At 36.0% G+C, this 25,302-nt stretch overlaps 1 protein-coding gene across 7 annotated transcripts in view; it reads right to left on the bottom strand.

The window, feature by feature from the left end:
- UTRN (utrophin) overlaps positions 1-25,302 on the bottom strand; it is a 446,319-nt gene that overhangs the window by 231,818 nt on the left and 189,199 nt on the right. For all 7 annotated transcript variants that reach the window (XM_059700586.1, XM_059700589.1, XM_059700588.1 and 4 more), the window contains 11 exons: positions 24,623-24,784; positions 24,082-24,219; positions 22,448-22,639; positions 21,079-21,251; positions 17,591-17,741; positions 15,776-15,951; positions 10,743-10,878; positions 9,043-9,192; positions 7,379-7,454; positions 5,203-5,417; positions 3,033-3,150 (listed from right to left, as the gene is read on the bottom strand). In XM_059700586.1, coding sequence (XP_059556569.1) covers positions 3,033-3,150; positions 5,203-5,417; positions 7,379-7,454; positions 9,043-9,192; positions 10,743-10,878; positions 15,776-15,951; positions 17,591-17,741; positions 21,079-21,251; positions 22,448-22,639; positions 24,082-24,219; positions 24,623-24,784 — 1,687 coding nt within the window. The remainder of the gene's footprint in view (positions 1-3,032; positions 3,151-5,202; positions 5,418-7,378; positions 7,455-9,042; positions 9,193-10,742; positions 10,879-15,775; positions 15,952-17,590; positions 17,742-21,078; positions 21,252-22,447; positions 22,640-24,081; positions 24,220-24,622; positions 24,785-25,302) is intronic.

Here is a 25,302-nt window from a genome sequence, read left to right as displayed (position 1 = left end):
ACCATTTTTGGGGAAAAATTCTTATATTAAACTCTATTAAATTTTATTGTTTTACTGTTCCAACTACTGGCCTCACTTTTATTTCTTTTCTTTTTTTTGATATATGAGCAGTTTTTTTATATATTTGAGTTTATCTTTATTGTTGAGAGTATTAAAGATGTCCCCCACTTTCCCCCCATGACCCCTCTTCACCAGGCTCCTGCCCCATCCCAGGCCTCACCACACTATTGCCTGTGGCCATGGGTTACGCATATATGCATACAAGTCATACAAGTTCTTTGGTTAATATATATTTTAAATGCACTAAAATACCTCACAATAAAACATATCTACTACTGTGAACTGATAAAGCGAAAAATTCTAAGAAAAATAATTTTCTATCTTGTTTTATATTTACAGGACCTGGTTTAGAAAGGTATTAATAGCGCTTTGTGACAGAACTTTAAGACACAGGCATAGTCACTTGTCATCCTCAAAGGAGATGCTCTAAGGTAATCTTGATTTGAAAAAAAAACTCCTTAAGAATACTTTCACATTTGTTTTACTGTAGCATTAAATCTCTCTAAAAGGAAGTATTTTTCTATGTTGAAGTTCAAGAGAAACACTAAAAGTAAAGTAAATTCAAGTTCTGTGTACCCAGCAGACCTTTATCATAAAAAAACAACAAAAAACAACAACAAACAACAGCCCATAAATATCGGCTCTTGTCTGCTCTTTTTTATTGTTTCTTTCTCTTTCTTTCATTCTCAGTCTCTTTCTCTCCTTCCCTCCCTTCTTTCCTCTTCTCATTTTTAAGATGAAGTTAAGAAAGATCTAAGGAAACAAACTTCTGATTAATGACTTGAAGGGCAGTTAATGATCTTAAACTGAAGTACCAGTAAGCAATAGCTTTCAATATCTTCAACAACCCATTGATAATAGGTAGAAAGTTAAAAACAAACTTCTAGAAGTTATTTTGAATGTCAGACAGACTGAAGGGCTATAATTAAGTATCAGGCCAAGAAGAACTTAATTACAATATAACATTTCTTCTGGTAAAATTCTTGGGATAATACAGGCTATATAAAGCTATCAATCCAATATTGTTTAGAAACCTGCAAATTACACTTACATGTATTAATTCTAAAAAATTGTGTCAATGAGATGATTTGTTTTATAGTGTCTGAATAAAAGCTTAAATAAATTTCTTAAGATTGTAACTTAAGGAGAAGACAAATCTATCATATTGTTCTACTTGTCAGTTAAAGAATTGCATACAATAGTTTTGACCAATTCTACTACAAACAGAATCCTGAAATATTGAACAAATATCACCGGTTTATCATAAAAATAAGCAAATGATCCTATTATTTGTGAATAAGAGAAAAATGCAGGTTCCTTTTTGTAGTAGAAGCTGAGGGTGGCTTCTCATATAATAAATAGTGATAAAGACTATGCAGTCTCTACATAAGAAAATGGAGAGAAAACAGAGAGAGAGAGTTAAATTGGAAAGGGAAGATGTTTGGGAGAAGGAAAGAAACTTTGGACAAATACAGAGGTGGTGGGGAAAAGGAAAAAAAATAAACGTAAGATGGTAGAAAAGGCAAAATGGAGATGGATTTGCAAAGAGTTTGGTGTCATTAAACCAGAGAAGCTCCCCTGCCAGCTATGGGAAGTGGGGTCCCTCTGGATCTCCATAGGCATAGCAATCCATCAGTTCAGAAAAGGAAGGAAAAATGGCTGAATCAGTAAAAATAAAGCAACACTTTGAGACAGTAAAAGCTCTTTGCTAACTCATCTCTTGCTGCCACACATTTATTTTGAAATCAAAGCGCCTTTTTTATAGGAGAAATAGTTGAATTTCTCCCCTCGAGAAATAGTAAACAAGGTGATAAAATACATTCCAGTTTATATTCTGTCACAAATTAAGTCCATCACTTGTATGGAGCACAGCGGGAGGCCCCAGAAAGGTGACTTTTCACAATCTGTGGCGGAGAGAAATTTCAGTAACCGTGAGATTCACAATGAAGTTATGGGGGCAAAGATCTAAAGATAGGAACTAAAGATAGAAAACACCAGGGACCAGAACAGGGTGGGAAAGACTTTATAGAGGGGGTGACATTTTATTAGCTGAGTAGAATTTCACCTGGGGAGAAAAGGCTGAGGGAAAAAATATGCGAATAAAGGTAAGGAGAATAAGAACTGTCCAGAAGTTTTAAAGAACATGTACAGTACAAAACAGCTACAGATGGGGCCGAGGGCTGTAGTGGAAGAGGGTGATAAAAGCAGACTATGACCGTCCCTAAAGTATGTTTGGATTTCAAAATAAATGTGGCAACAAGGTTTATTATAACAGGTGAGTTAGCAGAGCACTTTTAGTGTCTCACAAAGTGGGGTTATTTTTCCTGAATTCACCATTTTACTTCTTTCTCCCTCCTTTTATTATTAGATTGTTTTTGTCTTCCCATTCTTGAGAATTTAGACTTTGTTTGATATGACATACAGATGCTTTTAAGCCAGATATTAAACTCGAAACAAAAATTGTGGCTGTGGTTATTTTGTTTGCTTATTTTTTTATTTTGCTTTATTTTGTCTTTAGCTAAGGTGTTCCCAAATTACTGCCAGCTACAGAGGTACAGAGTAGTTGCTCAATAAATATTTTTAGACTGAATTTTTGAGAACATGAGTTAAAAGACATGCTAAGATTTAGTTTTAGTGAATGAATTACAATGAAAGAATGGCTTCGCATTCCTGTGGGTTTCTCTAATTTTTGTTTTCTTGGTTCCTTCAAAAGGAATATTAACTTAACAGCAAATAATCCAATGAATCAGTAACTACTTAAACATAATAATATTAATACTTTGAGGAATTCAAAAGGGAATTCTGACTGTTCACAAAAGATAAAAAAAAACACAAGGGAAAACTGTATTTATTAATAGATAAAGAGTATCAAATAATATTAATTTCTCGTTGAATAATCTTTGAGAAGGTGTATATGTGTGTAATCATTTTCAGTGAAAGTAGATTATTACATATAATTTTTTTGGACTTACATTTTTCTGTTATTGCTGTTCTCACATCTAAGCTGGAAGCTTTATTTTTCAAATTTTGAGCCAGTGTAAAAACATAATCAAGCTGAGGATGGCGCTGTTCCAAGTCCGCCTTTGTGATCTGTTTAAGAAGAAATGATTTTTAAGATAGGCTAATAGTCTATTTGCCAAGAACACTAAGGAGCAAAACTGGTGTACTGACATCAAAGTTGTCTCCTATACAGGACAGTGAGGCATCTGAGATGTGGCACAGTAAGTCCTAGGTTCAAATCTCAGCTCTGCCACTTACCATCTAGGTAACCAGGCACTTCATCTCTCTGTTTTTGTTTTCACAAAAAGAAATAATAAAATACTGAAAGCTCAGGTATATCAGGTCTGAGGAGATTAAATGTAAGCAGTCCCATTAAAAACTAAAAACTGTTCTGAAAACATTAGCAGTGATTTCTGCAGATGATACCTTGCATATCTGGCCTACATCAGGTATGAATACAAACTAATGTCACCTACAGGGATGGCAATGAGGTATTAGAAAAATGCTATTTGGAGTAATTGTAAATTAAATAATTTTAGACGCAAAAAACTGTTGCTCTACAGTTATTCCTTAGTACTGATAATGATGGGAGAAAAGTTAATGTCAGAAAATGGTGTGTTTTAAATATAGAACTAATAGCCATAAAGACTATTTCCAATAGGTACAAATGGTATGGCAAAGATTCTCTCCCAGCTCTTCCTCTTAAGGAATTCACTAATTTTGCAGACTCCAATTACTCCTACAGTGTCAAACGTTATTCCTAAATGGATTATTCACAACTTCCAATCCTGAGTCCAGAGAGACATTTCAATGAATGCTGATCATTTCTTTCTAAAGGGCATAAGAACCTCTCAACACAACATACTCAAAACTGAATCAATCAAACCCTCATCTACATTTCACGTCTGCTCTTCTGAATCTCCGCTAATTGCAACAGCATGGTCTTAGCAGCACCGAAGGCTCTTTATATTTTTTTTTTTTTGTATTAAGCATCTCTTGCCCTATTCCTATTCTTCCTGCTAAAATAGATCATTGTTATCATCAGTCTCCGGCCACAATTTTAAAAAAGAAAAGGAATAAAAACACGTGCCCATTGCTTACAGATAAAAAGGGTTCTGCGTGGCCTGCAAGCTCCATCAGAGTGAACTCGAGCTGCCCTTGCTATCTCACTTCCCACTGCATTTCTTCGCTGCACAAATGTTGACCCCATGTCCCTCACCCTCCATGCTCCCCCACCTCATGTCTTTGTTCACTCTGCTCCCCAGACCAGGAAAGCCATTTACTTGTCTCTAGATGAGAAAATCCCACATGGTCTGCCTTCCATCACTGTGGCAGTAACTCTCTTCTTCACCCGGGCTCCCCTATCAGGTCACATGTACCTGCCTGTGCCTGTTATTACACGCTGCTCTGCATAGAGACTGTTCACTTGTACACATTCAGTGCCTCCATCACAGTTGGGGCATATTTGTAATCTGGGATAAATTTGGTAACTATTTCAATAGATAGTTAAGGAAGTAAACATGTAAATTACTTACAAAAGTGTCCAACACACATTAAGTACTTAATAACAGTTAGCAATCACTGTTATTTAATGGTTCATTCCCAATTTGTATTTAGTGTATTCTTTTCCGTATCTCTATACAGCACACAAGCCCAGAACCTAGCACACACTGAATATGGAAAAACAACTTTACAAATTGGTGTGACATGGTGTGTTTGTGTATATATATAAAATTATGGTCAGGCATTCTCACTGCTAATGTCAGCAATTAAACAAATAAGCTCATTATAAAGCATAAGTTGAAAAGGCACTTCAGGAAATTATACTACATCACACTAGACATTAACTGTAACGCTAGTTTATATTTGTACTGATGGGACTAGATTTACAATCCCCGTTTCAGATGTTAAAATATACACTGAGTCTACAACTCAAGGTGGTAAAGGTAATCTTACCAAAACAGCATAAATGCAAGAAAATCTAGACTCTTCAGAGCTAGCCTGGGATGGCTGTTTGGCAGATAAAGAAGTTCTTAAAGCTCACTCTCCCAGAGTTCAGGACAAACAAAAGGGAGCCAAACAGATCGTGTCTACCCGTGTGCTGAGGTGTTGCCATGACAAGCCTGTACCCTGTGCACCTACTTTCATTCTGGAAACCGTCTTATTGATCTCTTCCACATCCCCGACAGTGACAATGTTGGATTTCAGCATCTGGTCGATCAATACCAGCCAGTCGGCTAGTTCTGTTATCGTTTTATCCAGATCAGCAGGGATTGAAATTTCTGAAGTACAAGGAGACTGGCCAGGAGGTTCTGATGCAGAGGATACTAGCACCACCTTTACGGCACCAGGATGAGCTGAAATAAAAAAAAATGTAGCAAAGTACTACCGAATCAATAGGATGTTCTGACTGTGGTGGGGCAATGGTGACAAGCGTCTGTGTGCTTATGTAAAATTTAGATTAGGTTTAAAAATGGTGAGAGTTTCTATTTCTTCATATGGAAGTGGCAGTGGTATTTCCAGCAGTATCTATGTCTTTGGTAGTGGTAAAGCCAATTAAACACCCAGTTACACAATATTCTAGGGCAGCAATAACTCAGAAGTAACTAACACTGACACCAAGAGAAGATAAAGTGAAAAATACACCAACTGTGAGAAAATTAGCACTGATATTTTATTTTGTCAAGAGGTTTGCCTTAATTATAAAGCCAATTTATTCATAGTTTTCTGTTGTTCTGAGGGCTTGCAAGCCACTTAACTTTACAACATGAGCATTAGCAATTCTTCATCCACATCCTTGTGAATGCCTAAGAATATATATGTATTCACTACCTGTTACTTAACTCTTTCTCTACAGCTGGATATTTAGATGGCTCCTTACATTTCACTTTAAAAAAGAACTCGCAAGGAATGTCTTTTTTGTGTAGAGTATTTTGCATATTTCTGATGAACAGTTTGGTATTGATTTGCTAAAGTAGAATGACTGGATCAGAAAATATGAAAAAAATTAATGTACTTAATATTTATTAGCCAATTTTTCCTTAAAGGTTGAAAACTGAGACTTGCAACAGCGACGTGTGGAGTCCACATGAAGGATCCACACCAGCGATACTCTGTCTCAATGGATGAACACACAGTGTGCTCACTTACTGGTTTTTTATTATCAGTGAAAGCAAACATTTTTTGTTTGTTAACCAAATATAGTATAATTTATAACTGTGGTCTTTATCTGCTTCCTTTTCAATTTGCAAGAACTCATTTTTATAGGAAAGATGAATCTTGCCATATTGCTGAAAACACTGTTTCTACTTTAGGATTTTTAATGTGTGTTTTCTTTTTAACATATAGATGGTATCAAATTTGGGTGATCAGATCCATAAATCTGTTCTGGAAGATTGTTTTTCCAGAACTTTCAGTTAGAGATTCTTGTCTTCTTCAAAACTTGGATACATATTTTTCTCTCTTGGTTGTTTGTGTTTCTCTTTTGTTTTTAAATGATGGAAGGTTGGTTGTTTTTCTTTAGTTTTATACAAGGTAGCTGAATTATTAGACCCATCTGGAGCCCACTTTAGCATACGGTATATTAGATAAGGCTTAAATAATCTTCTAAAACATATAGTCAATCCATAAATTCAGCACAATTTAAATTAAAAGCCCCAACATATTTGCATATATATTGACAAAATCATATATTGAAATTTCCTGTTTCTAAAACTAATACAGTAAAGGGTCAAGAACAGTCAAGAGAGCAGGGCATGGTGTAATAGCTATGGTGCCATAACCTGCACTCTGATCGGGACAAGGAGAGAAGGAAATAGTGAGAAAACTTTTTCCTCCAAACCTACGTGATCATCAGCATCTATCAGTAAATAGCCTCCCTGGGGTGGAGAACTCTTCTAAAACCCCATCTCCCGCCTGGTTCCAGGATACCTAATCCTTTGTTCTCAGTCATGATCTGCATGCAGTTACACCCCACACAGGGCATGTTGTGTAATGGCTACAGCTGACTTTCTGAAAAACCGCATGTCCTCAGTTTCCCCACCTTGTCTCTTCCCTTCCCTTCCCAGGCTCTCTTGGGGACCAGGTCCCGCTCTGGTCCCAGGAAAGGCAAAAATTTTATCTCTCATGCGTGCCTTGCAGTCAAGTATGTGTTGGATTTAAAGAAGATGTTCCTTTCAAATAACTGAAAATAGAATAACAAATCACAACTGCGTTGTGTTTTCCAGTTTAAAGTTTTCTCTAATTCATATATGATGCCCACAGTCATAATATTTTGCAATTTTTATAAAAAATGGTTAAGGAATAAACTGTATCTTACCAGCAGTTCTTGTCTGAGAAACAGAACAGGGCTCCGGAACGCATTCCTTCAGTGCACTGGGCACATCTCTGCATACCTATAGCATCCGGCCAAATGGAAAGAGAAGAGTACCATATAAATAAAGATGATTATGTTTCCCAAAGAGTAAGTGTCATTCTACATGAATGCTTTGCTATCCACTGCAGCCTTGCTTAAGCCCCTACTCCACCAACATTACTATCAAGAATGCCATCCAGCCCAGCCATTGTGGCTCAGTGGTTGAGCATCGACCTATGAACCAGGAGATCATGGTTCCGTTCCCAGTCAGGGCACATGCCCTGGTCTCAGGCTCAATCCCCAGTAGGGGGTGTGCAGGAGTCAGCCGATCAATGATTCTCTCTCACCATTGATGCTTCTATCTCTCTCTCCCTCTCCCTTCCTCTCTGAAATCAATAAAAATATATACTTTTTAAAAAAATAACGCCATCCAGTCCTTAGCTTCCCTGGGCCTTTGAAACATTTAATGCTGTCACTTCCCCCTTGAACTCCGAATAGTCTGTACTCCTGACTTTCTTCCCACCTCCTTCTAAGTGTCCTTCTCCAGCTCATTCTCCTCTGCCCATCCATCAAATGCTAACATTCTAAAGGGTAGGTTTTTTAGTCTTTCTACCATTGACTCAGGCTTCTCTCCCTGGGTCCTGGTTTCTAATGGTTACATCTACCATACAGAGTTAAAGATGCCAAGGAATCCCAAAATATATCTTCAGTCTGGCTCCCTCTGGCAACTGGATATTCAGACATGTACAAATCTGAAGTCATCATGTGTCTCCCTGAAGCCCCCTTGACAAAGCTAATGACTAATTGATCTTTCCAGATCAGTTATCCTGATCTGATTGTAGGTTTTGCTAAGAGGAGTTACTTGACTTCCTGATATCCTAAGGACATCCATCCTAGGATCACTTCATCTCTATAGTTCAGCTATAGTGAGCTTTCAAAAGGTAAAGTTCTCCTGCTTAACCACCTTCAATAGCTGCCCACTGCTCTCAAAGTGATGAACTGTTTTCAAGACACAGCTTAAATTCTTTGTGATGCATGGTGCGGCCTCCAGGATCTGATGTTTGCAAGTATCACTCATTCTTCACTTCATACTGAGCGACTTCCAGGATCCAAGTGCATTGTACTCATTCTCTGTCTCTTCTAGACCATGTCACTTGCTGCTGTTCTCTCTGCAATGCCCTTTCCCCCATTATTCATCTGTCCAATTCTTATTCATCCTTTACAAATTAGCTTGGAAATTATCTCCTCCAAAACCATCCACAGTTACCCCCTAAGGCCAGGTCATATGCCCTACTTTTATATCCCTATGGATCCCTCTATGTTATAATTGCTTAGCAACTTGTCTCCCCACAATAAACTCTTTGGACTAGAAGGAGTGACATACTCTTTGCTGCATTAAAATGGTGACTGGCATAGAGTCCAGTTAAAACCTATTCAGTGAGTGAATGACTGCATGAATGAATGAAATATCCCAGAATAGTATTTCCCAAAGTGTGTTTGCTGGAATTCTCTGCACAGTCAGCCCTGCTTGTTCTTGGGCATTCATAATTCACCTACATACAGTAAAATCGGTGAAGTTCTAGGATAAAGTTACTTAGAAAGGTGCCACAGTGATTCTTAATGCACACCTTATTCCACGTCGAATTTACAGCTCTTAAGCTTTCTGAAATCTTTTCTCTTTCATGTAAACTCAGACTTTTATCTGAAAGCATTTCCAATTCAGTTTTATTCAGCCATTTGAGTTTCTCAGCTTGTACGTCCATCTCCTGGTTTAAGTCCTAAAGGTGTCAGAAGAGAGGTATGATTAGAAGGTTGTCATACTAGAGAAAGTTCAAGAACTGTATTAGAAACTAACATACTTTGGGTATTTTACAGATGTGAATTTTTAATTTCTTAAGTAGACAATAAACTTATAAGAAGCTTGAACATATGCTAACAAATTGTAATTGATATGGGAATGACCACCCACCTGCAATGTGCACTTGGGTGCTCCCACCCACCACCCTGTCTTATAATAGGGCCATATCCTCATATCTACACTGATAACATTCTGCTCTTAGATGATGAAAATGATGTCTGTTCCAATGAAAGGCCAAAACAAAATAAAAAGCCAGCAGGAGCCTTGTATGCACCTCTCTCTACCTCATCTCTATCGACCCTATTGTCCTGTCCCGCCCTTTGCGATGGCCCCCAAATTGTTTACAGAAGGGATGTTCTAAGAAAATGAATGAAATTTGTAGTTAAAACAGGAACAAGTTTGTTAGCTATTTGATGTCACATTTTGAAAAGTAAACTTAATAATTGTTTCCAACATAATATTTTTTTGTTGTTACTAATAGTTTCCCAAAATGCCTCAATCTTACTCCTTTAGACAAAATCTCTTCAAATTAGTGGGCATCCTTTTAGGTATACTTTGATGCATGCCTGTGTGATCATCCACATACACACCCAATTTCTTCTTTTTTAAAATAAAAATATGAACACAGTATGCTTATGTTCTACAATAAGTCAATTCTTAACACAAAAAAAATATAAAATTTATGGCTATTTGAGTATACTTATTTATATATCTTTGTGTATTTTATACATAGTATAAATAAGCAACTATAAACAATCCTTGTAGGTTGTAGATAAACAGAAAAAAAATTTATTAATACAACCATGACATTGAGTCTAGAGTAACCCACCGTGAGTTATTCTCAAGTCACTTAGAGTTTTGTTTCTACAAAACTCAACTTTATAGCTAGTAATTAGCAATTATCTTCTAAATCTGAAAGCAAAAACTTTACTTCAAAGCAATAATTTATTCTACAATGATAATGTCTGTTTAAGATATCCTAAAAACCTTAGGTCTAATACTGAGACCACAAGACTTATCATTTTTATGAGGGACGCCTTACCTCTGCAAGAACAAAATACAGCTGCTCTTTAGAAGAAAAGACAAAGATAGTCCTCTTTAAAGTTCACCACTTATACCACAAAGTACAAATTTTCTTACCCTTTTCTTCTTCTAATATTTTATCTTTTTTTTTTTTTTTTTTTTTAAATATATTTTATTGATTTTTTACAGAGAGGAAGGGAGAGAGATAGAGAGTTAGAAACATCGATGAGAGAGAAACATCGATCAGCTGCCTCCTGCACATCTCCCACTGGGGATGTGCCCGCAACCCAGGTACATGCCCTTGACCGGAATCGAACCTGGGACCCTTCAGTCCGCAAGCCGACGCTCTATCCACTGAGCCAAACCGGTTTCGGCCTTTATCTTATTTTTAATGTAATTGTTCATGCATCAAAAAAGTATTGGCAAATGTAGAGACAAGCCACTTACTGTTAATTCTTTCCGGTTTTCTTCCAGCTCAGTGGTGGATCTCTTTGGCACAGCATTCTCGGCTTTTGTTAACCAACAGATAATCTCATCTAGTCTCTTTCTATATTCCATCACTTGCGTGCTTTCTCCTTTTAGCCTAAAAGAATATGTTATTGAAAAATTTTGAGAAAAAAATATCCAATTAAGAACATCACACATTTACTTTGCATCTCTACGCTAAATAACCCGCAAATGAAATAACTCCTGATAATTATTTTAATACATGTCTTAATGTGTCAATAATAATGTATACATTATGTAATACCAAAGATTATTTGACAATGTAAGAAGAATTCTTTCTTCATTAAATTCAAAAACATTGAAATTAAAGACTGTTATTTTCTCTCATCATGAAAATTATATTGAAATTTTTTAAGCTAGATACCACTGTTCAACATAATGGACTTTTAAAAACCATGAAAAGTGTCTCGATCTAAAATTATAAGAAAAAGCACATAATTACTCCATAGAGACAGAAAGACTTCATTATATGACATATTATTCACATTAGGTGGCAACTATTATCCCACTTTATTCACAGGAAAGAAAAAATAGATACTGAGAATGGAATTTTTTTACAAGTATTAGAAAATGGAAATTTAGTTGGTTCATTAAAATAAAACTGATATTTAAATATAACCAAGTCATAAAAGAGATCTAGAAAATAAAGAAAAGTTTTAAAGGACATAAGGACACAAATAGGCATTATGAATACAAAAAAAGGAACTGCCTTAATTAGATCATTTAAATATAAGAATAACATTTATAAGTATATAAACCGTGTGTCAGAAAATGAGAATAAGATTAGAACCCATATGACAAACAAGATTATTTATTTTTAAGAACGGGTTTGAAAGCTATTTAGAGCTTGAGGGTGGTACCATTATTTTTATAGCTGATGATTTAAAAATAGAATGCAATTTTTTAATAAATTATATTGTATCATTTATATTTTTATAGCTATAATTTTTTCTTTTCAACCACAAAAAAACATAATGATATTATATATAATAAAATGCTAAATAAATACTTATATATTTAGTAGAGAATCAGTAATATTTGAAAGAGGGTATTTTAATAATTAAAAACTAATGAAAATCACAAGTTTTCAAATTTAAATATCCATTAGGAGAGAATACTGCTTCAAAATTAAAAACAAAAAAAATCAAGCAACAGTACTAATTGTAAAGACTAAAAATACCAAAACAGGTAATTTACCCTCTGTATCAAAGAGTATTTCACTAAAATAACAACTTTAGAAATACCTAAAATACTATTATAGACTTGTATTTCAAAAAAATAAGCTGGCATTTAAATGTTTCATGTTTCATAATCATGACTAATTTAGTATTTTGAAAATATATCTATGAAGGAAAATAGCAAGTTATTTCAATACTGCATATTTGAGTCACAAAATTTTCATCTGCAAACTAGCTGAATATAATCTACATTTTAAATGTTATCCCTATGAATAAAAACAAGCTTTAAATTCATGTTCAAACAGTAGACAACAATTGCTCATTAAGGAATAACACTGTGAGCTGCTGACCTGTGCAATTATTTAACTACCAGCATTTAATACAAAACAGATTGAAGTGTGTGCTTTCTTGATGACTATGATAACAGTACACATCTAAGCTCTTAAAGTGCCAACATGGCTCTAATCCTATATAATAAAGAGGTAATATGCAAATTGACCATCATGCCCTCTCACAAGATGGCCGCCCTCATGTGGTCACAAGATGGCTGCACCCATGTCATCACAAGATGGCCACCACAAAGATGGCCAGCAGGGGAGGGCAGTTGGGGGCTATAGGGCCTTCACAGGAGGGAGGGCAGTTGGGGGGGACCAGGCCTGCAGGGGAGGGCAGTTGGGGGCAATCGGGCTGGCAGGGGAGTGTTTACAGGGTGATAAGGCAGGCAGGCAGGCAAGCAGTTGGGAGCCAGCAGTCCCGGATTGTGAGAGGGATGTCTGACTGCTGGTTTAGGTCCGATCCCTGTGGGCCTAAACCGGCAGTTGGACATCCCCCAAGGGGTCCCAGATTGGAGAGGGTACAGGCTGGGCTGAGGGACACACACATACACACACACACACACACACACACACACACAAACACAATGCACAAATTTTGTGCACTGGGCCTTTAGTTTAAGATAAATGACTAACTGAAGTGGAGTTAAACCATGAATTTATAAAAGCATTTTAGTGAAAATATCAGATGTTGGAGAAGAGGTGCATTATTCTTTTCTCTTCCAAAAAAATGAGTAAAATAAGTAGTGGCTTCAACTTATTAGTTCTGGAAACAATAATTAGCACACCCCACAGAGATCCATTTGAAAAACTTTAGAATTTCTGCACTGTTGCTAATACCATGCCAGCGGGTACATCCTTTTCCTTTAGAAGACCTGGCAGATAGATAATTTTCACGCTAGAGAGATTCCCCATGAAAACTCATGGGCATGACATAAAAGATCCTAAGAACCTCAGCTTCCAATCCTGGCCCTGGTCCCTGAACCTTCCTCTCCATCTAACCTTGGCAGATCTCTCACCTGGCCATACTGTTTCATGCCTCCCTCCCACCTTGCCTGTTCTACTTTTTTCCCCTAGAAGGCCCTCCCCAGGAGGAATTTATGGGAAATTGCTATAAATGCCTCAAAGCTCAGTTTCACGATCCTTCCCCTGTGATGCCTAAATTCCATGGCCCATCACCCCACTTCTGCGAAACACTGCATCTTCATCAAAACACAGCATTTTTTCCTTAAAATATTTTCTTCTTGCCCTAGTTGATCTGGCTCAGCTGATAGAGATTCAGCCTGGGGACTGAAGTGTCCCAGGTTTGATTCCGTTCAAGGGCACATGCCCGGGTTGCAGGCTCGATCCCCAGTAGGGGGCATGCAGGAGGCAGCTGATCAAATATTCTCTCTCATGATGTTTCTATCTCTCTCTCTTCCCTTCCTCGCTGAAATCAATAAAAATATATTTTTTAAAATTAAAAAAAAAATTTTTTTCTTATTATTAGTCTCTGAGTTCTTAGTCATATTTGTATCCCCAGTGATAAACACAGGGCTCAATAAATATGGATTAAATCAATCAATCGTTGGCAAAATTCAACAAATACATGCCTGGAGATCAAGTCTATATTAACTTGCTATTAAAAGAATGAGATATTTTGTGTGTTTACTATGAATAGTCAGGACATATGCTTTTCATAAACACTCTTCTTATTTAATCCTTAGGACACTCCTCTAAGAAAATATCAGAGTTCTCATTTACAGAGAGAAAACTCAGCTACAGAGGTCTGCGGCCTTCCTAAGTTTGTACAGCACTGAATTTGAGAGCATTAGTTAGCACCATCAATAACTTTGTGTGAGACCTTGGACCTCACCTCTCTGAGCCTCAGTTTCTAAAGCTGTACAACGGGCCCTTGGTGGTACAAGGCCCGAGAAATCATTTGGTCTGGCCCTGCCAAGGCATTAGGGATGAGTTAATTAAATATTTGAACGAATATAGCAGGCTAATTTTTAAGTTAATAATTTTGCATGGCCCGTAAATGATGTTATAAATATCCAAATGGCCCTTGGCAGAGAAACGGTTCCCCACCCTTGTCCTAGTGGATAGTGGTGAAGATTAAATGGGGCATGGTGTACAAGGTGCCAAACGCTATCTCTGTTACATGGCAAGCTCTCAACCAAGACACACAAACTACTATTACTTCTTACCAAAACACACAAAATGATAGATGTTATTTTATAAAAAGCAGCCAAAGGCCAAATAGTCATACTTGAATATTTTATGTTATACTATAGGCACACTTCACTTTATTGTGTTTCACTTTACTGTGTTTGACAGAATTTGCATTTTCTACAAATTGAAGGTAAGTCCCTCAGCCAGCAAAAAGATTATGACTCATTGAAGGCTCAGATGATGGATAGCATTTTTTGGCAATAAAGTATTTTTGAATTAAGATATGTAATGGGTTGTTTAGACAAAATGCTACTGCACACTTAATAGACTACAGTATAGCTTAAACATGACTTTTATATGCAGTGGGGAACCAAAAAATATGTGTGGCTTGCTTTATTGTGATAATTGATATATTATAGTGGTCTGGATCCAAACCCACCATATCTCCAAGGTATGCCTGTATTGGACTTAAAAAGGTATTAGGTTGGCCTTTAACAAAATATTATCATAGTTCTAAAATAATACATCATCTACAGAGTTAAAATTAGCAGAAAAAAATATCTGGAAATTTTTAACCTAAAAAAAGGTCATTTATGAGACAGAATGTATTAAGCAAAGTAGAAATTATCCATTAGTTATTAACCATCTCAGGAAAATAACTTCAAGTAATTTTAAAGTAATATATAACACACATATAATATTGAACTTTACAGTCACTGGTAAAGTGTTTACAACCAGAAGATACCCTAATAAAATCTGGGGCATTGAACATAATTTGACATAAGAACAAACAACAATACATCATATGTATCCTATTACCGGAAGAGGAGCGGTATTATTTACCAAGCACTGACATATATATGAGCACAGCACACCCTGTGACTAAGAACGACTGAGTGAGAGGATTACTAAGGAAGATCCCAAGGTCCAGTCAGGAAATGAGCAAGCGTGAAGCCTGACCCTGAACCCAGAGCTTCAGACTGGAAGTCCGGAGTGTTCTTTCAGCTACTTCCAGTTCCTGCTACATGGTCACCATATCACAATAAACAGTCAGAAATAAAAAGAACAAGGCAATTTTTACGTGTAACACAACTGCATAGAAAAGTGGGACCTCATGGACAGCCTGAAAATTCAGTTAGGAAAAGGGTTCTAAAATGCAGAACATGGACAGTGCAGGTCTTAAATGTCAGTAAAGCGCCTACTATAATATCAGACAATAAGAGAATTTTTAACTCATCTGATTGTATCTTAAAAAGGCCCTGCCCAAAAAGTCTACCCCTGTGCCCTTAACTTATTGAGGCTCAGTCACCTTGGCTGCCGATCCTTCACCTCGGCGATGATGGCACCCCAACGTTGGTTTAAACCTGCCAGCTTGTCTTTTAAGAAGCTCCCATCTGTGGGGGAGAGTCTCTGGACAATCCCGTCCCCAGTTCTGTTTAGTGCTGCAAAACTGGGCTGGTGACTGCTGATTCCCTCTTCAAGTTCCTACAAGAGAGTACAACCCAAGATGAATTCTGCCACTAAATTAAGATGTTCTGATGCAAAGGATCCCCCAGGTTCCCAGGCATTAATTTAAGTTTTAGAGAAGTCCTGCAGGGATACATTACGTTCATGAAAAAGGCATTTAAAAACACTTTCATTAAATTTCAATAAACACACTAAACAAAATCCATTTTGAAATCTCACCCACGCTTGTGAATGTCATACAGTGAAACAGGATGGATAAATAACATAAAATAAATAGCAGCTGTTTACAACTGAAGCGTAAGCATCAATCAGGTTTGATTAAATTGGATTGCTTATCATTTTCCAAATATGTGCTTGAAAGCATCTCTCAATCAAAAGGAAAAGTAAACCCATATGCCCTTATGTCCTACCACATATAGGTAAACCTCAATGTGCATTTTCTGGAGACATTGCTTCACTGGTCTCTAAATTTTTAAGCAGCAGATTTAAAGAGAATATTTTAAAGTTAAATTTAAGCATTCATCTATATCTCTAAAAATAAGAAAAATGCATTAACATGTATATGAGAAAAATAAATGTATTTGTTAATGCCTCATGAACCTTCTACATAAAATATGTTCTTAAAATATAATAAAAGAGAAAATATTTTAACAATGGTAAATTGAAATTTTGCTTGCTTTTCGACCGTATTTTTAGAGACCTACTGTTATCAGCAGAACTGATTTTGCTACTGTTATATTTTCTAAAACTGAATTAGACTTACATAAGCAGCTGCCCTGATGTAGCTCATGAATAATTTACTTTTATAATAATTATCAATAATACAAAGTGGAAATAAGATGCCTAAGTGTTAAGTACAGAAAACAGATGTGAGGCATGCTGATATCTTTCTGCCTTAGTCTTGGGTACAAAATTTTACAAATGTTATTCTAAATTTAATTTTTTTAAATTTTTAAAATATATTTTTATTGATTTCAGAGAGGGAAGGAGAGGGAGAGAGAGAAAGAAGTATCAACGATGACAGAGAATCATTGACTGACTGCCTCCTGCATGCCCCACACCGGGGATCCAGCCTGCAACCCAGGCATGTGCCCTGACTGGGAATCGAACCGTTCATAAGTCGACCCTCAATCACTGAGCAACACTGGCCGGGCATAAATATAATTTTTTTTTAATAAAAATATTTTCATATTAGCCACTAAAGAGTATTTTTAATTAAATTTCATTAAAATTCTAATTAAAAATGTAAATAATGTTTCTTAAGCCTTTATGACCAAAAAACTAGATGTGGAACAAAAATTACAGGTTGTAATGCACCTAAAAATTCATATATTTAGCTCTAACTTTCGAAATACATCTTAAATACCACATACTGAAAGAATATGGCCCAGCCGGCGTGGTTCAGTGGTTCAGCATCGACCTATGAACCAGGAGGTCATGGTTCGATGATTCCTGAACAGGGCACATGCCAGGGTTTCAGGCTCAAATCCCCAGTGGGGGGGGGGGCCATGCAGGAGGCAGCTGATCAATGATTCTCTCACATCATTGATGTTTCTGTATTTCTGTCCCTCTCTCTTCCCCTCTGAAATTAAAAAAAAAAAAAAAGGATTATGGCACCTTCTTAGCAGATCTGCATCCTGTGATGGAGAGCACTCACCTGCTGGTGGACCCTGGCTTTCTCTAGGTCCAGGCCACCATCTGGAGCCAAGGTGTCAGCCAGTAACTCTTCAGCTTCAGTTGTCCACTGGGTGAGGTCATTAAGGTCACAGTGGAACTGTCTCCATTCTTCCATAGCCCTGTCAAAATAACTAGAGGACAAAAATTAACATAAACTAGGTTTCCAAACTTTCCAGAACTGCTTTGAAGCAATTTTTCTAAACAAATTCAAATCTCATTTAAACAGAATGCTCCAAAATCAGCAAATTCACAGCTCACTGCTCTAGGATCAGTTTTCATAATGGATTACAGTTAATGATTCCTTTTAGAGAAACATGTATTGTATCAAGAAATCAGCACAAGCACCATCCTACCCCCCTTTCTCTCACACACATGCCTGCACACATACACCCACATACTAGGCAGCTTATTAACTGAAAAGACAGCCTTCTCCAGCTTGGAAAATCAAGATGGATTAGCTACAGGCAGTTAACCCACCCAACTTTAAACACTTAACATTTCAAATACCATGAAATGTCAAATATGATTAATTACTCTATTCTCTTTGGAAAAAATTATGGTGTTTTACTTCTCAGGTAGAACAAAATGCCAAAACACTTCTACATTTCCTTTCCCTCCCTTATTCTCTGTGTGATGGACTGAATTGTGACCCCAAAACTCATGTGTTGAAGCCCTAACCCCCAAAGTGACTATTTAGAGATAGGGCCTAAGGGAGGTAACTTTTAAAATGAGGTCATAAGGGTGGGGCCCTAATCCCACACAACTGGTGTCCTAATAAGAGGAGGAAGAGACACCACAGATCTCTTTGTGTCCGAGAGAGCAGAGAGAAAAGGCGATGAAGGACACAGGGAGAAGGTGGCCATCTGCAAGCCAGTAAGAGAGGCCTCAACACAAACTAACCCTGCTGGAACCTTGATCTTGGAGTTACAGCCTCCAGAACTGAGAGATAATAAATGTATGTTGAGTAAGCCACCCAACCTGTGGTCTTGTTAAGGTAGCTCTAGCAGACTAACACCCTCTGTGCAATGACTAATCCACAGTACAGTATGGAAGTGCCTGCAAAGCCCCGGTTAGGCAATGAGACAGAGTACTGCTGAGTTGCCCATTTAATCCTCTCTCCTTTAGAAATAAGATAAAGTCAAAGTCCAGTGCTAGTCATATTTGGAACATATAAAATAAGTATGAAAAAGTTTAAGTTTTACTGCAGTCAGATTCTAAACACTTTCCTTTTGCCTTTTCATTTCCATAAGTGGTGCTGAGAAAGCTTAGAAGATACCTCTGAGATTTTTTAATATTAATAAAATTTTACTTTCTATAATAAAAAGATATTACTATTTTAAAAAATAATAAAATGATCCCTGACATCTCTAACTCTAAAATAATGTTTATTTTTCCTTCTCCCATGAACATCATTTTGAAAATATAGTTAATATTTGTTAAGTGCCCACAGGGAAGCAAGATTCTATTGGGCATGACAAAATTAAGCACTTCAAACAAAATACTATGAGAAAATATTAAAACAATCTTTATTGCCTTTGGTAAAAATGTGCAGTCACTAAATAACAACCACAAATTTCAACTTTGGGGATGTTGCAATAAATAAAGAGAAAATGTTGCTAGAAAGGCTGCTCCAAAGATCTAAAGACTCTGAGAATATAAACAGTAAACCAAATAAATCTAAGCAGTATAGCCATAGATTAAATGAGAGAGAGAGAGAGAGAGAGAGAAAGAGAGAGAGAGAGAGAGAGATGTTCAACTAGGATTCACTAAGTCATCGCCTCCTTTCTGAATACGGTCAGTTCATATGGGAGGCAGTATGGAATTGTGAAGGTCTATGGACTCCCAGAGAGTCAAAGGACGCAAAGTCCAAGTCTTAATCTAGAAACATACAAGTTTGCTCTCTCTAATATTTTAACTGGCATTGATATCTTTCCCCCAAAACATTCGCCACCTAAGTTCCTGGTCTCTGACAATGTTACCATTGCCTACCTGGATCTCTAGGCTTGATACTGAAGAGTCAGTATATAGAACCACCCACCTACAGCCTTAACACAAAACATATTTAAAACAAAATTCAGGTGGCTTAGTTATTAAATGTTAATATTAAATCAAACAAAATTGTTTTTAAATGATACATAAATATTTAACTAATATCACACAAAAAGTAATTTGCATGCATATAAACAAACCAAAATCACAAAGGAAAAAGACTCATAAAATATAATTATATAAAATTAAACCTATACATCAAAAAAATACCGTTAACAAAATTAGATGGCATATGAAAAGTTGGGACTAAGCAATAAACAAGAAATATGAATAGGTAATACCCTTAATGTAGAAAAAAGCTCTTACAAATTAATCAGTAAATAGTAATCCCATAATAGAAAAATGAGCAAAGACATGACCTAACAATTGACAGAAGAAATAACACTGGGGCCAATAAATATGTGTAAGGATACTGAAATGTCGCTGATAAAGAAGTGAAAATCTATTGAGATGAAATCTTCACTATACAATTGGCAAAGGTCTTAAAAAACAACAATCAACCTTTCATTGTTAACAAGGGTTCAGTTAACTTTCACATATACTGTTGGCAGTAGTATAATAACCAATCTCATAATGCAACACAGAGCCTTAAGATGTTATTACTTTGAAGAATTTAATCTTTATCTAATAAACAAGTGTAATTAAATTGAAGTATGCATAAAGGTATACTTAAAACAATATTCTCTAAATGTATACAGCTGAATTTAAAAATCCATACAAAGAAATATACCAAAAGGCCACTGAAAGTTATCTTTGCAAGGATTATATAATTACATAGAATATGTAGGCTAAAACAAAACAAAACAAAAAAGATGAAGACCATGATGCTTAATTTTTGTGTATATGTCTCTAAAGTTTTCCAATGTATTTTTCTGTGTTAACTTTCTCTTACATGGTACTTTATATTAGGCTATTTCACATCTTACTTGCCTATCTGCCTTTCTACTACATACACAGTTACTGCCAAAAATCTTCTCATTTTTTTTATTTCCACCTATTAATAGGCCTGGTCAAAATCTAGAATCATTTTATTTAACAAGTTATTTTTAAAGAGTTTGTGGTTATATATGGATTCCAATTATCTGTACCTGTCTCTCACTCACATTAATCATCAATATGTTGGGAAAGTGAACATTAATGAAAACTCTTAAATTATTTTAAAGAAAATGGACACTATTTAGATATTAAAAATTAAAGGTGCTTCCTTTAATTATTAAGATATTATGTTGCAAATGATCGCCTGTATGTAATATCTTTCCTCTTTCTTTAAGGAACTACACTCATCACAATTTATTAAACAGGGCCTCTTCCAGGGATGTGAAACATACTCTCGTTAATCTTAATGTAATGTGACCTTTGTCATGGCTCATGAGCTTATAGGGTTTTTTAAAATTAAATTTTAACTTAATTTATACATACCCTTTACGATCATTGTACATTCTATTAATTCTGTCCCATTTTGCATCCAATTGAGTCAGTGTATCCCGGATCTGAATGACTTCAGGTACAGAAGCTTCGAGGATAACATCTGGTTGTTCCTCGTGAATGACTGCGATCTGCTCTCCAAGTTTGTCCAGTTGGTCTTTGATATTCTACAAATATATTGCCAAAACAGTCACAAAATCCAGCAAAGAGATAAAAAGAATGAAATCACAGATGAAAATGTATATGGTATAATACTTATTTAATAGACAATGAGATATAATAATTTCTGCTAATTAAAACTGGAAACTTAAAAAAAAAAAATACCCGGTATTGACCAAAGTGTTAGGAACACTACATGATATCCCAATGGTGAGAAAAAAAATCCTAACAGATGTTCCATGTGGCATTTGTCCAGTTATTGAAAAAATCCAATAATATTCTATAAAGGTAATGAAGAGTTTGAAGTTAAAATCATTTATATTTTCATATATATAATAATGCTAGTTTAAATGACAGAAATGAGCTGTCAATCAAAGTCATCAAATCTATCAGCAATATTATTGTGACCTTATAGCCTATATAATAAAAGGCTAATATGCAAATAGACCAAACAGTGGAATGACCGGTCACTATAATGCACACTGACCACCAGGGGGCAGATGCTCAATGCAGGAGCTGCCCCCTGGTGGTCAGTGCGCTCCCAAAGGGGAACGCTACTCAGCCAGAAGCCCTGAGCTGGGTTCAAGACTGGCAAGTGCAGCAGCGGTGGCAGGAGCCTCTCCCACCTTTGCAGCAGCACTAAGGATGTCCAAGGGCTCCTAAACTGCAAGAGGGAGCAGGCTGGGCTGAGGTAATCCAGCTAAGTGCACAATTTCGTGCACTGGGCCTCTAGTATAAGTATAATCAGATTATATGAACAAGCCTTAATGATATTTAATAGTTTTGTGAGTTAACTGAAAACTTCTAGATCCCTAATTAACTTACAATCAACATGCCATCCCATACCCCAACCATTGGTCAAAGTTAAATCATTATAGGTGGCAAGATTAATGCTGACATTTCATATATAACTGGCAGTCCAGTTTATAAGAAAGCAATATGTTTTGTGCAGGTGTTTGATTTAAAAACATCTCTGATGATGGAAAGAAGTAACTGCATACTAACAATCCATATCTACTTTTAAAAAATAAATTTTTAGAATATTTCCCTGGTGAATATAGAAAGGTTTATTATTCATACACATTATTAATTCCTTGGCCTAAGTTTTAAAAGCTACAGATCATCTAGGTAGGCACAATGACAAATTCCTTGCATTATTTCTACATTAACTGCAGCTATTCCAATGCCCTGCCTGGAGATTTACCTTCAGAGCATCTTCCTGAAAAGAGAAGTCTTCATACACAGCAGTGCTTAGCTCTGGAGTATTAAGTGATAACTCAGCATCATCCATAGAAAGTAAAACCTTGTTAATTTCAACCAAATAATCTGGAGGGAGAAGTGATGATTTAATTTCGGAAGCTAGTTGGCTTGTTCTCCTCTGTTGAATAGGAATTTCCTGTAAAATCATTAAAAATAATAATGTACATCTCTTAAAATATCCCCACAATGAATTGAAAAAAGCACAAGACTATTTTGCGGAGAAGTACAATACTCAGAACCAAATTTTTTAAAACTATGTTTTGATTTTTTATATTTTTGCCCTGCTTTGCTATATAAACCCTTAACAATCTCTATTCTAATTTTTGTTTGCAGCCTACTCTTAAACAGAAATGTTTCACTTTAAGACCAATGCCACCTAAACTCAATTAGCAAACAGGAAAGCATAACAGGTTCTTTCCAGAGTTACTGAGGACAGGAGAATATGCTGCAAATCATAAACTTCCATATGAAATAAAACATTTTAATACCATTATTATTTCAGCCATTTTTAAAATCTCACAATTATATTAAAGACCTCAGGGCCTTACTGTTAAAAATGTAACTAAGTTAAATATGTATTTATAACATAACAAGAAATTCAATGTAAAATAACATACAGGTAATTCAATATATAATCTTAACCTTGGAGAACAATATTACAGAACATGAATAGCCTACATAAGACAATAATAGGTCCTCAGACAAAACTAAGCTAAACTGAGTGGACTACTTATCTGCCCTAATAATTCTATTTTCTGTGTCCTCTAATCAGAACTTTCAAAATAACAAAGGGGATGGTCCACTCACTAGTCTTTAAGGAGTTGAAGTATTTTACGTGTAGATGGGTACAATTTAATAAATGCTGGCTACTACTTGCAAATAGCCACAGTTCATCTACTCATGAATTAAGATAGTTTCGTAGTTTCACTGTACCCCTATTTAAACTTCATCCTCTGTAAATTGAAAATTATAGTAAAATGATCACAAATACATGTTCACTGAGTTAGTGACCCTGAAAATGGTTACAATTCCTAAATGAAACCGAAACTCAAGGCTAAAATCATGGAGTCAATAACAAGATGTTTAACCTAGAGTTCTGCATTTACTTGTAACAAGAACAGACCTCTGGGGAACACCAGCACATTTACAATGTGGCTGGGTATGTGGCCATTGGAAAGGGAGCTGGTAGTGAAGCTTTTCTAGAATATAAAGCATAGCTTATCAACTTCACAAATTTGGTTATTTGTAAACTAGAAATTTTTTTGACATGGTCAGGCCTCTCCATATGAACTATGAATCCAAAGGAGGAATCTACTCTAAAAGAAAAAGGTTCCTTTTAAGATTTAGTACATTATCAGAAATCCAACAGAGATGCCCAATAATAAGGTTTTATGTTCCTATTTTCTTTGACTCTTGCCCCACCTAAAAGTATAAACATGTTTAGCAATGCACACTAGAAAGGAGAAGGAGACAGTATCCCAAATGGTGTGTTTTGAGGTCTCCATGAATGCAACATCAAACATCTGAATGACAAGGGCTGAGTTATTTCAGTGGAACAAACACTCCCCATGACAATACCTTCGTTTTGTTGTATCTTGTGCGCAAAAGTAATAACTGCAAACGGATCTTTTCTTTTTTATTATCCTCCATAGGTTGATGTAACATTTGTTCTCCTCTTTGAAGAACGTCCTCAATTTGGGCTCTTTCCTCATCCATCTGAATGTTTAGAAAGAAAAAATTTACTCAAAAAAAAATGCATAGAGGGTCACTTACCATCAGTTCCCAAAGAGGAAAACTAACCTACAAAATATAACTCAAGATATGTTCTTTTAAATTATATACAACAAAATGTCATGTTTTTCTTAAAATATTTCATATTTGATGTTAAAACAAAGAATGCTAGCTAGTTTAGCATTAAGATAACATTATTTTTAGTCAGAAAGTGTGATGTCTATTTTTTTAAGCATTGCATAAATCAATTATATTGACACATCAGAAAATCATTTTTGGACTGTTCTATCATGTTTGGCAGATATTTGGGTAAACAATATTGGTGTAAAACTATAATTAGCAGAGAATAAAAAGAAGAACATCATAGTTTGAAAAATTCTGAACCAACCTTTTCATCTTCATTACTGGATTCCAAGGGCTTTTCCACAACTTTTAACATATATTCTATGTCACTTTCTAATTTTTCCAAGTCAGAGAAAGGCACATCAGCTTCAAGTGCTTCAGTGGTGACCAGAGACTGGTATGATACTGGTTCCTGGCCAATTAGCAGCTGTGGAAGGGAAATTATTCTTTAAAAAGATATTCTTCACTTGACTTTCTGTCATTAATCAGAGGGATGGAATGTCAGAAAAGGAATCAGCATTTATTTGAATTGACTTTAATTTCACTCATTTACAGCAATGATTTTAGCAATTTGAGCTTCTCTGAATTACCCATTTTCTCCAACCTCATAGCAAGGGATGTGAAGTAGTGCGCAAATGGCTGTGGCTGCCTCGAATGCTGTTTGGAGGATTCTGAGACCACATGTGAGCACAGTAGGAAACAGTGCCATGATCCAAAAGCCATCCCTGCCATGGCCACAGACCGAGAGAAAGGCCACTACCTAGTACAGGTATGTCCCACAGAAAGCCTCCTGTCACCTTTTGCCAGTAGACGTGCCCTTGGAGTGGGACAGCCAAACTTCAGCGAAGGCCATATTTCTCAAGGATAAATGCTCCATTCAAAGACAAATTTACTTTTAAAAATTTACTTTTAAAATTATTTACTTGTACCACATAGTTATCTATA

This window comes from Myotis daubentonii, chromosome 6 (genome assembly GCF_963259705.1).
Source record: "Myotis daubentonii chromosome 6, mMyoDau2.1, whole genome shotgun sequence".
NCBI lineage: Eukaryota > Metazoa > Chordata > Mammalia > Chiroptera > Vespertilionidae > Myotis > Myotis daubentonii.
Note: the sequence above shows the minus strand (reverse complement) of the source record. Positions and strands in the feature narration are given on the sequence as shown.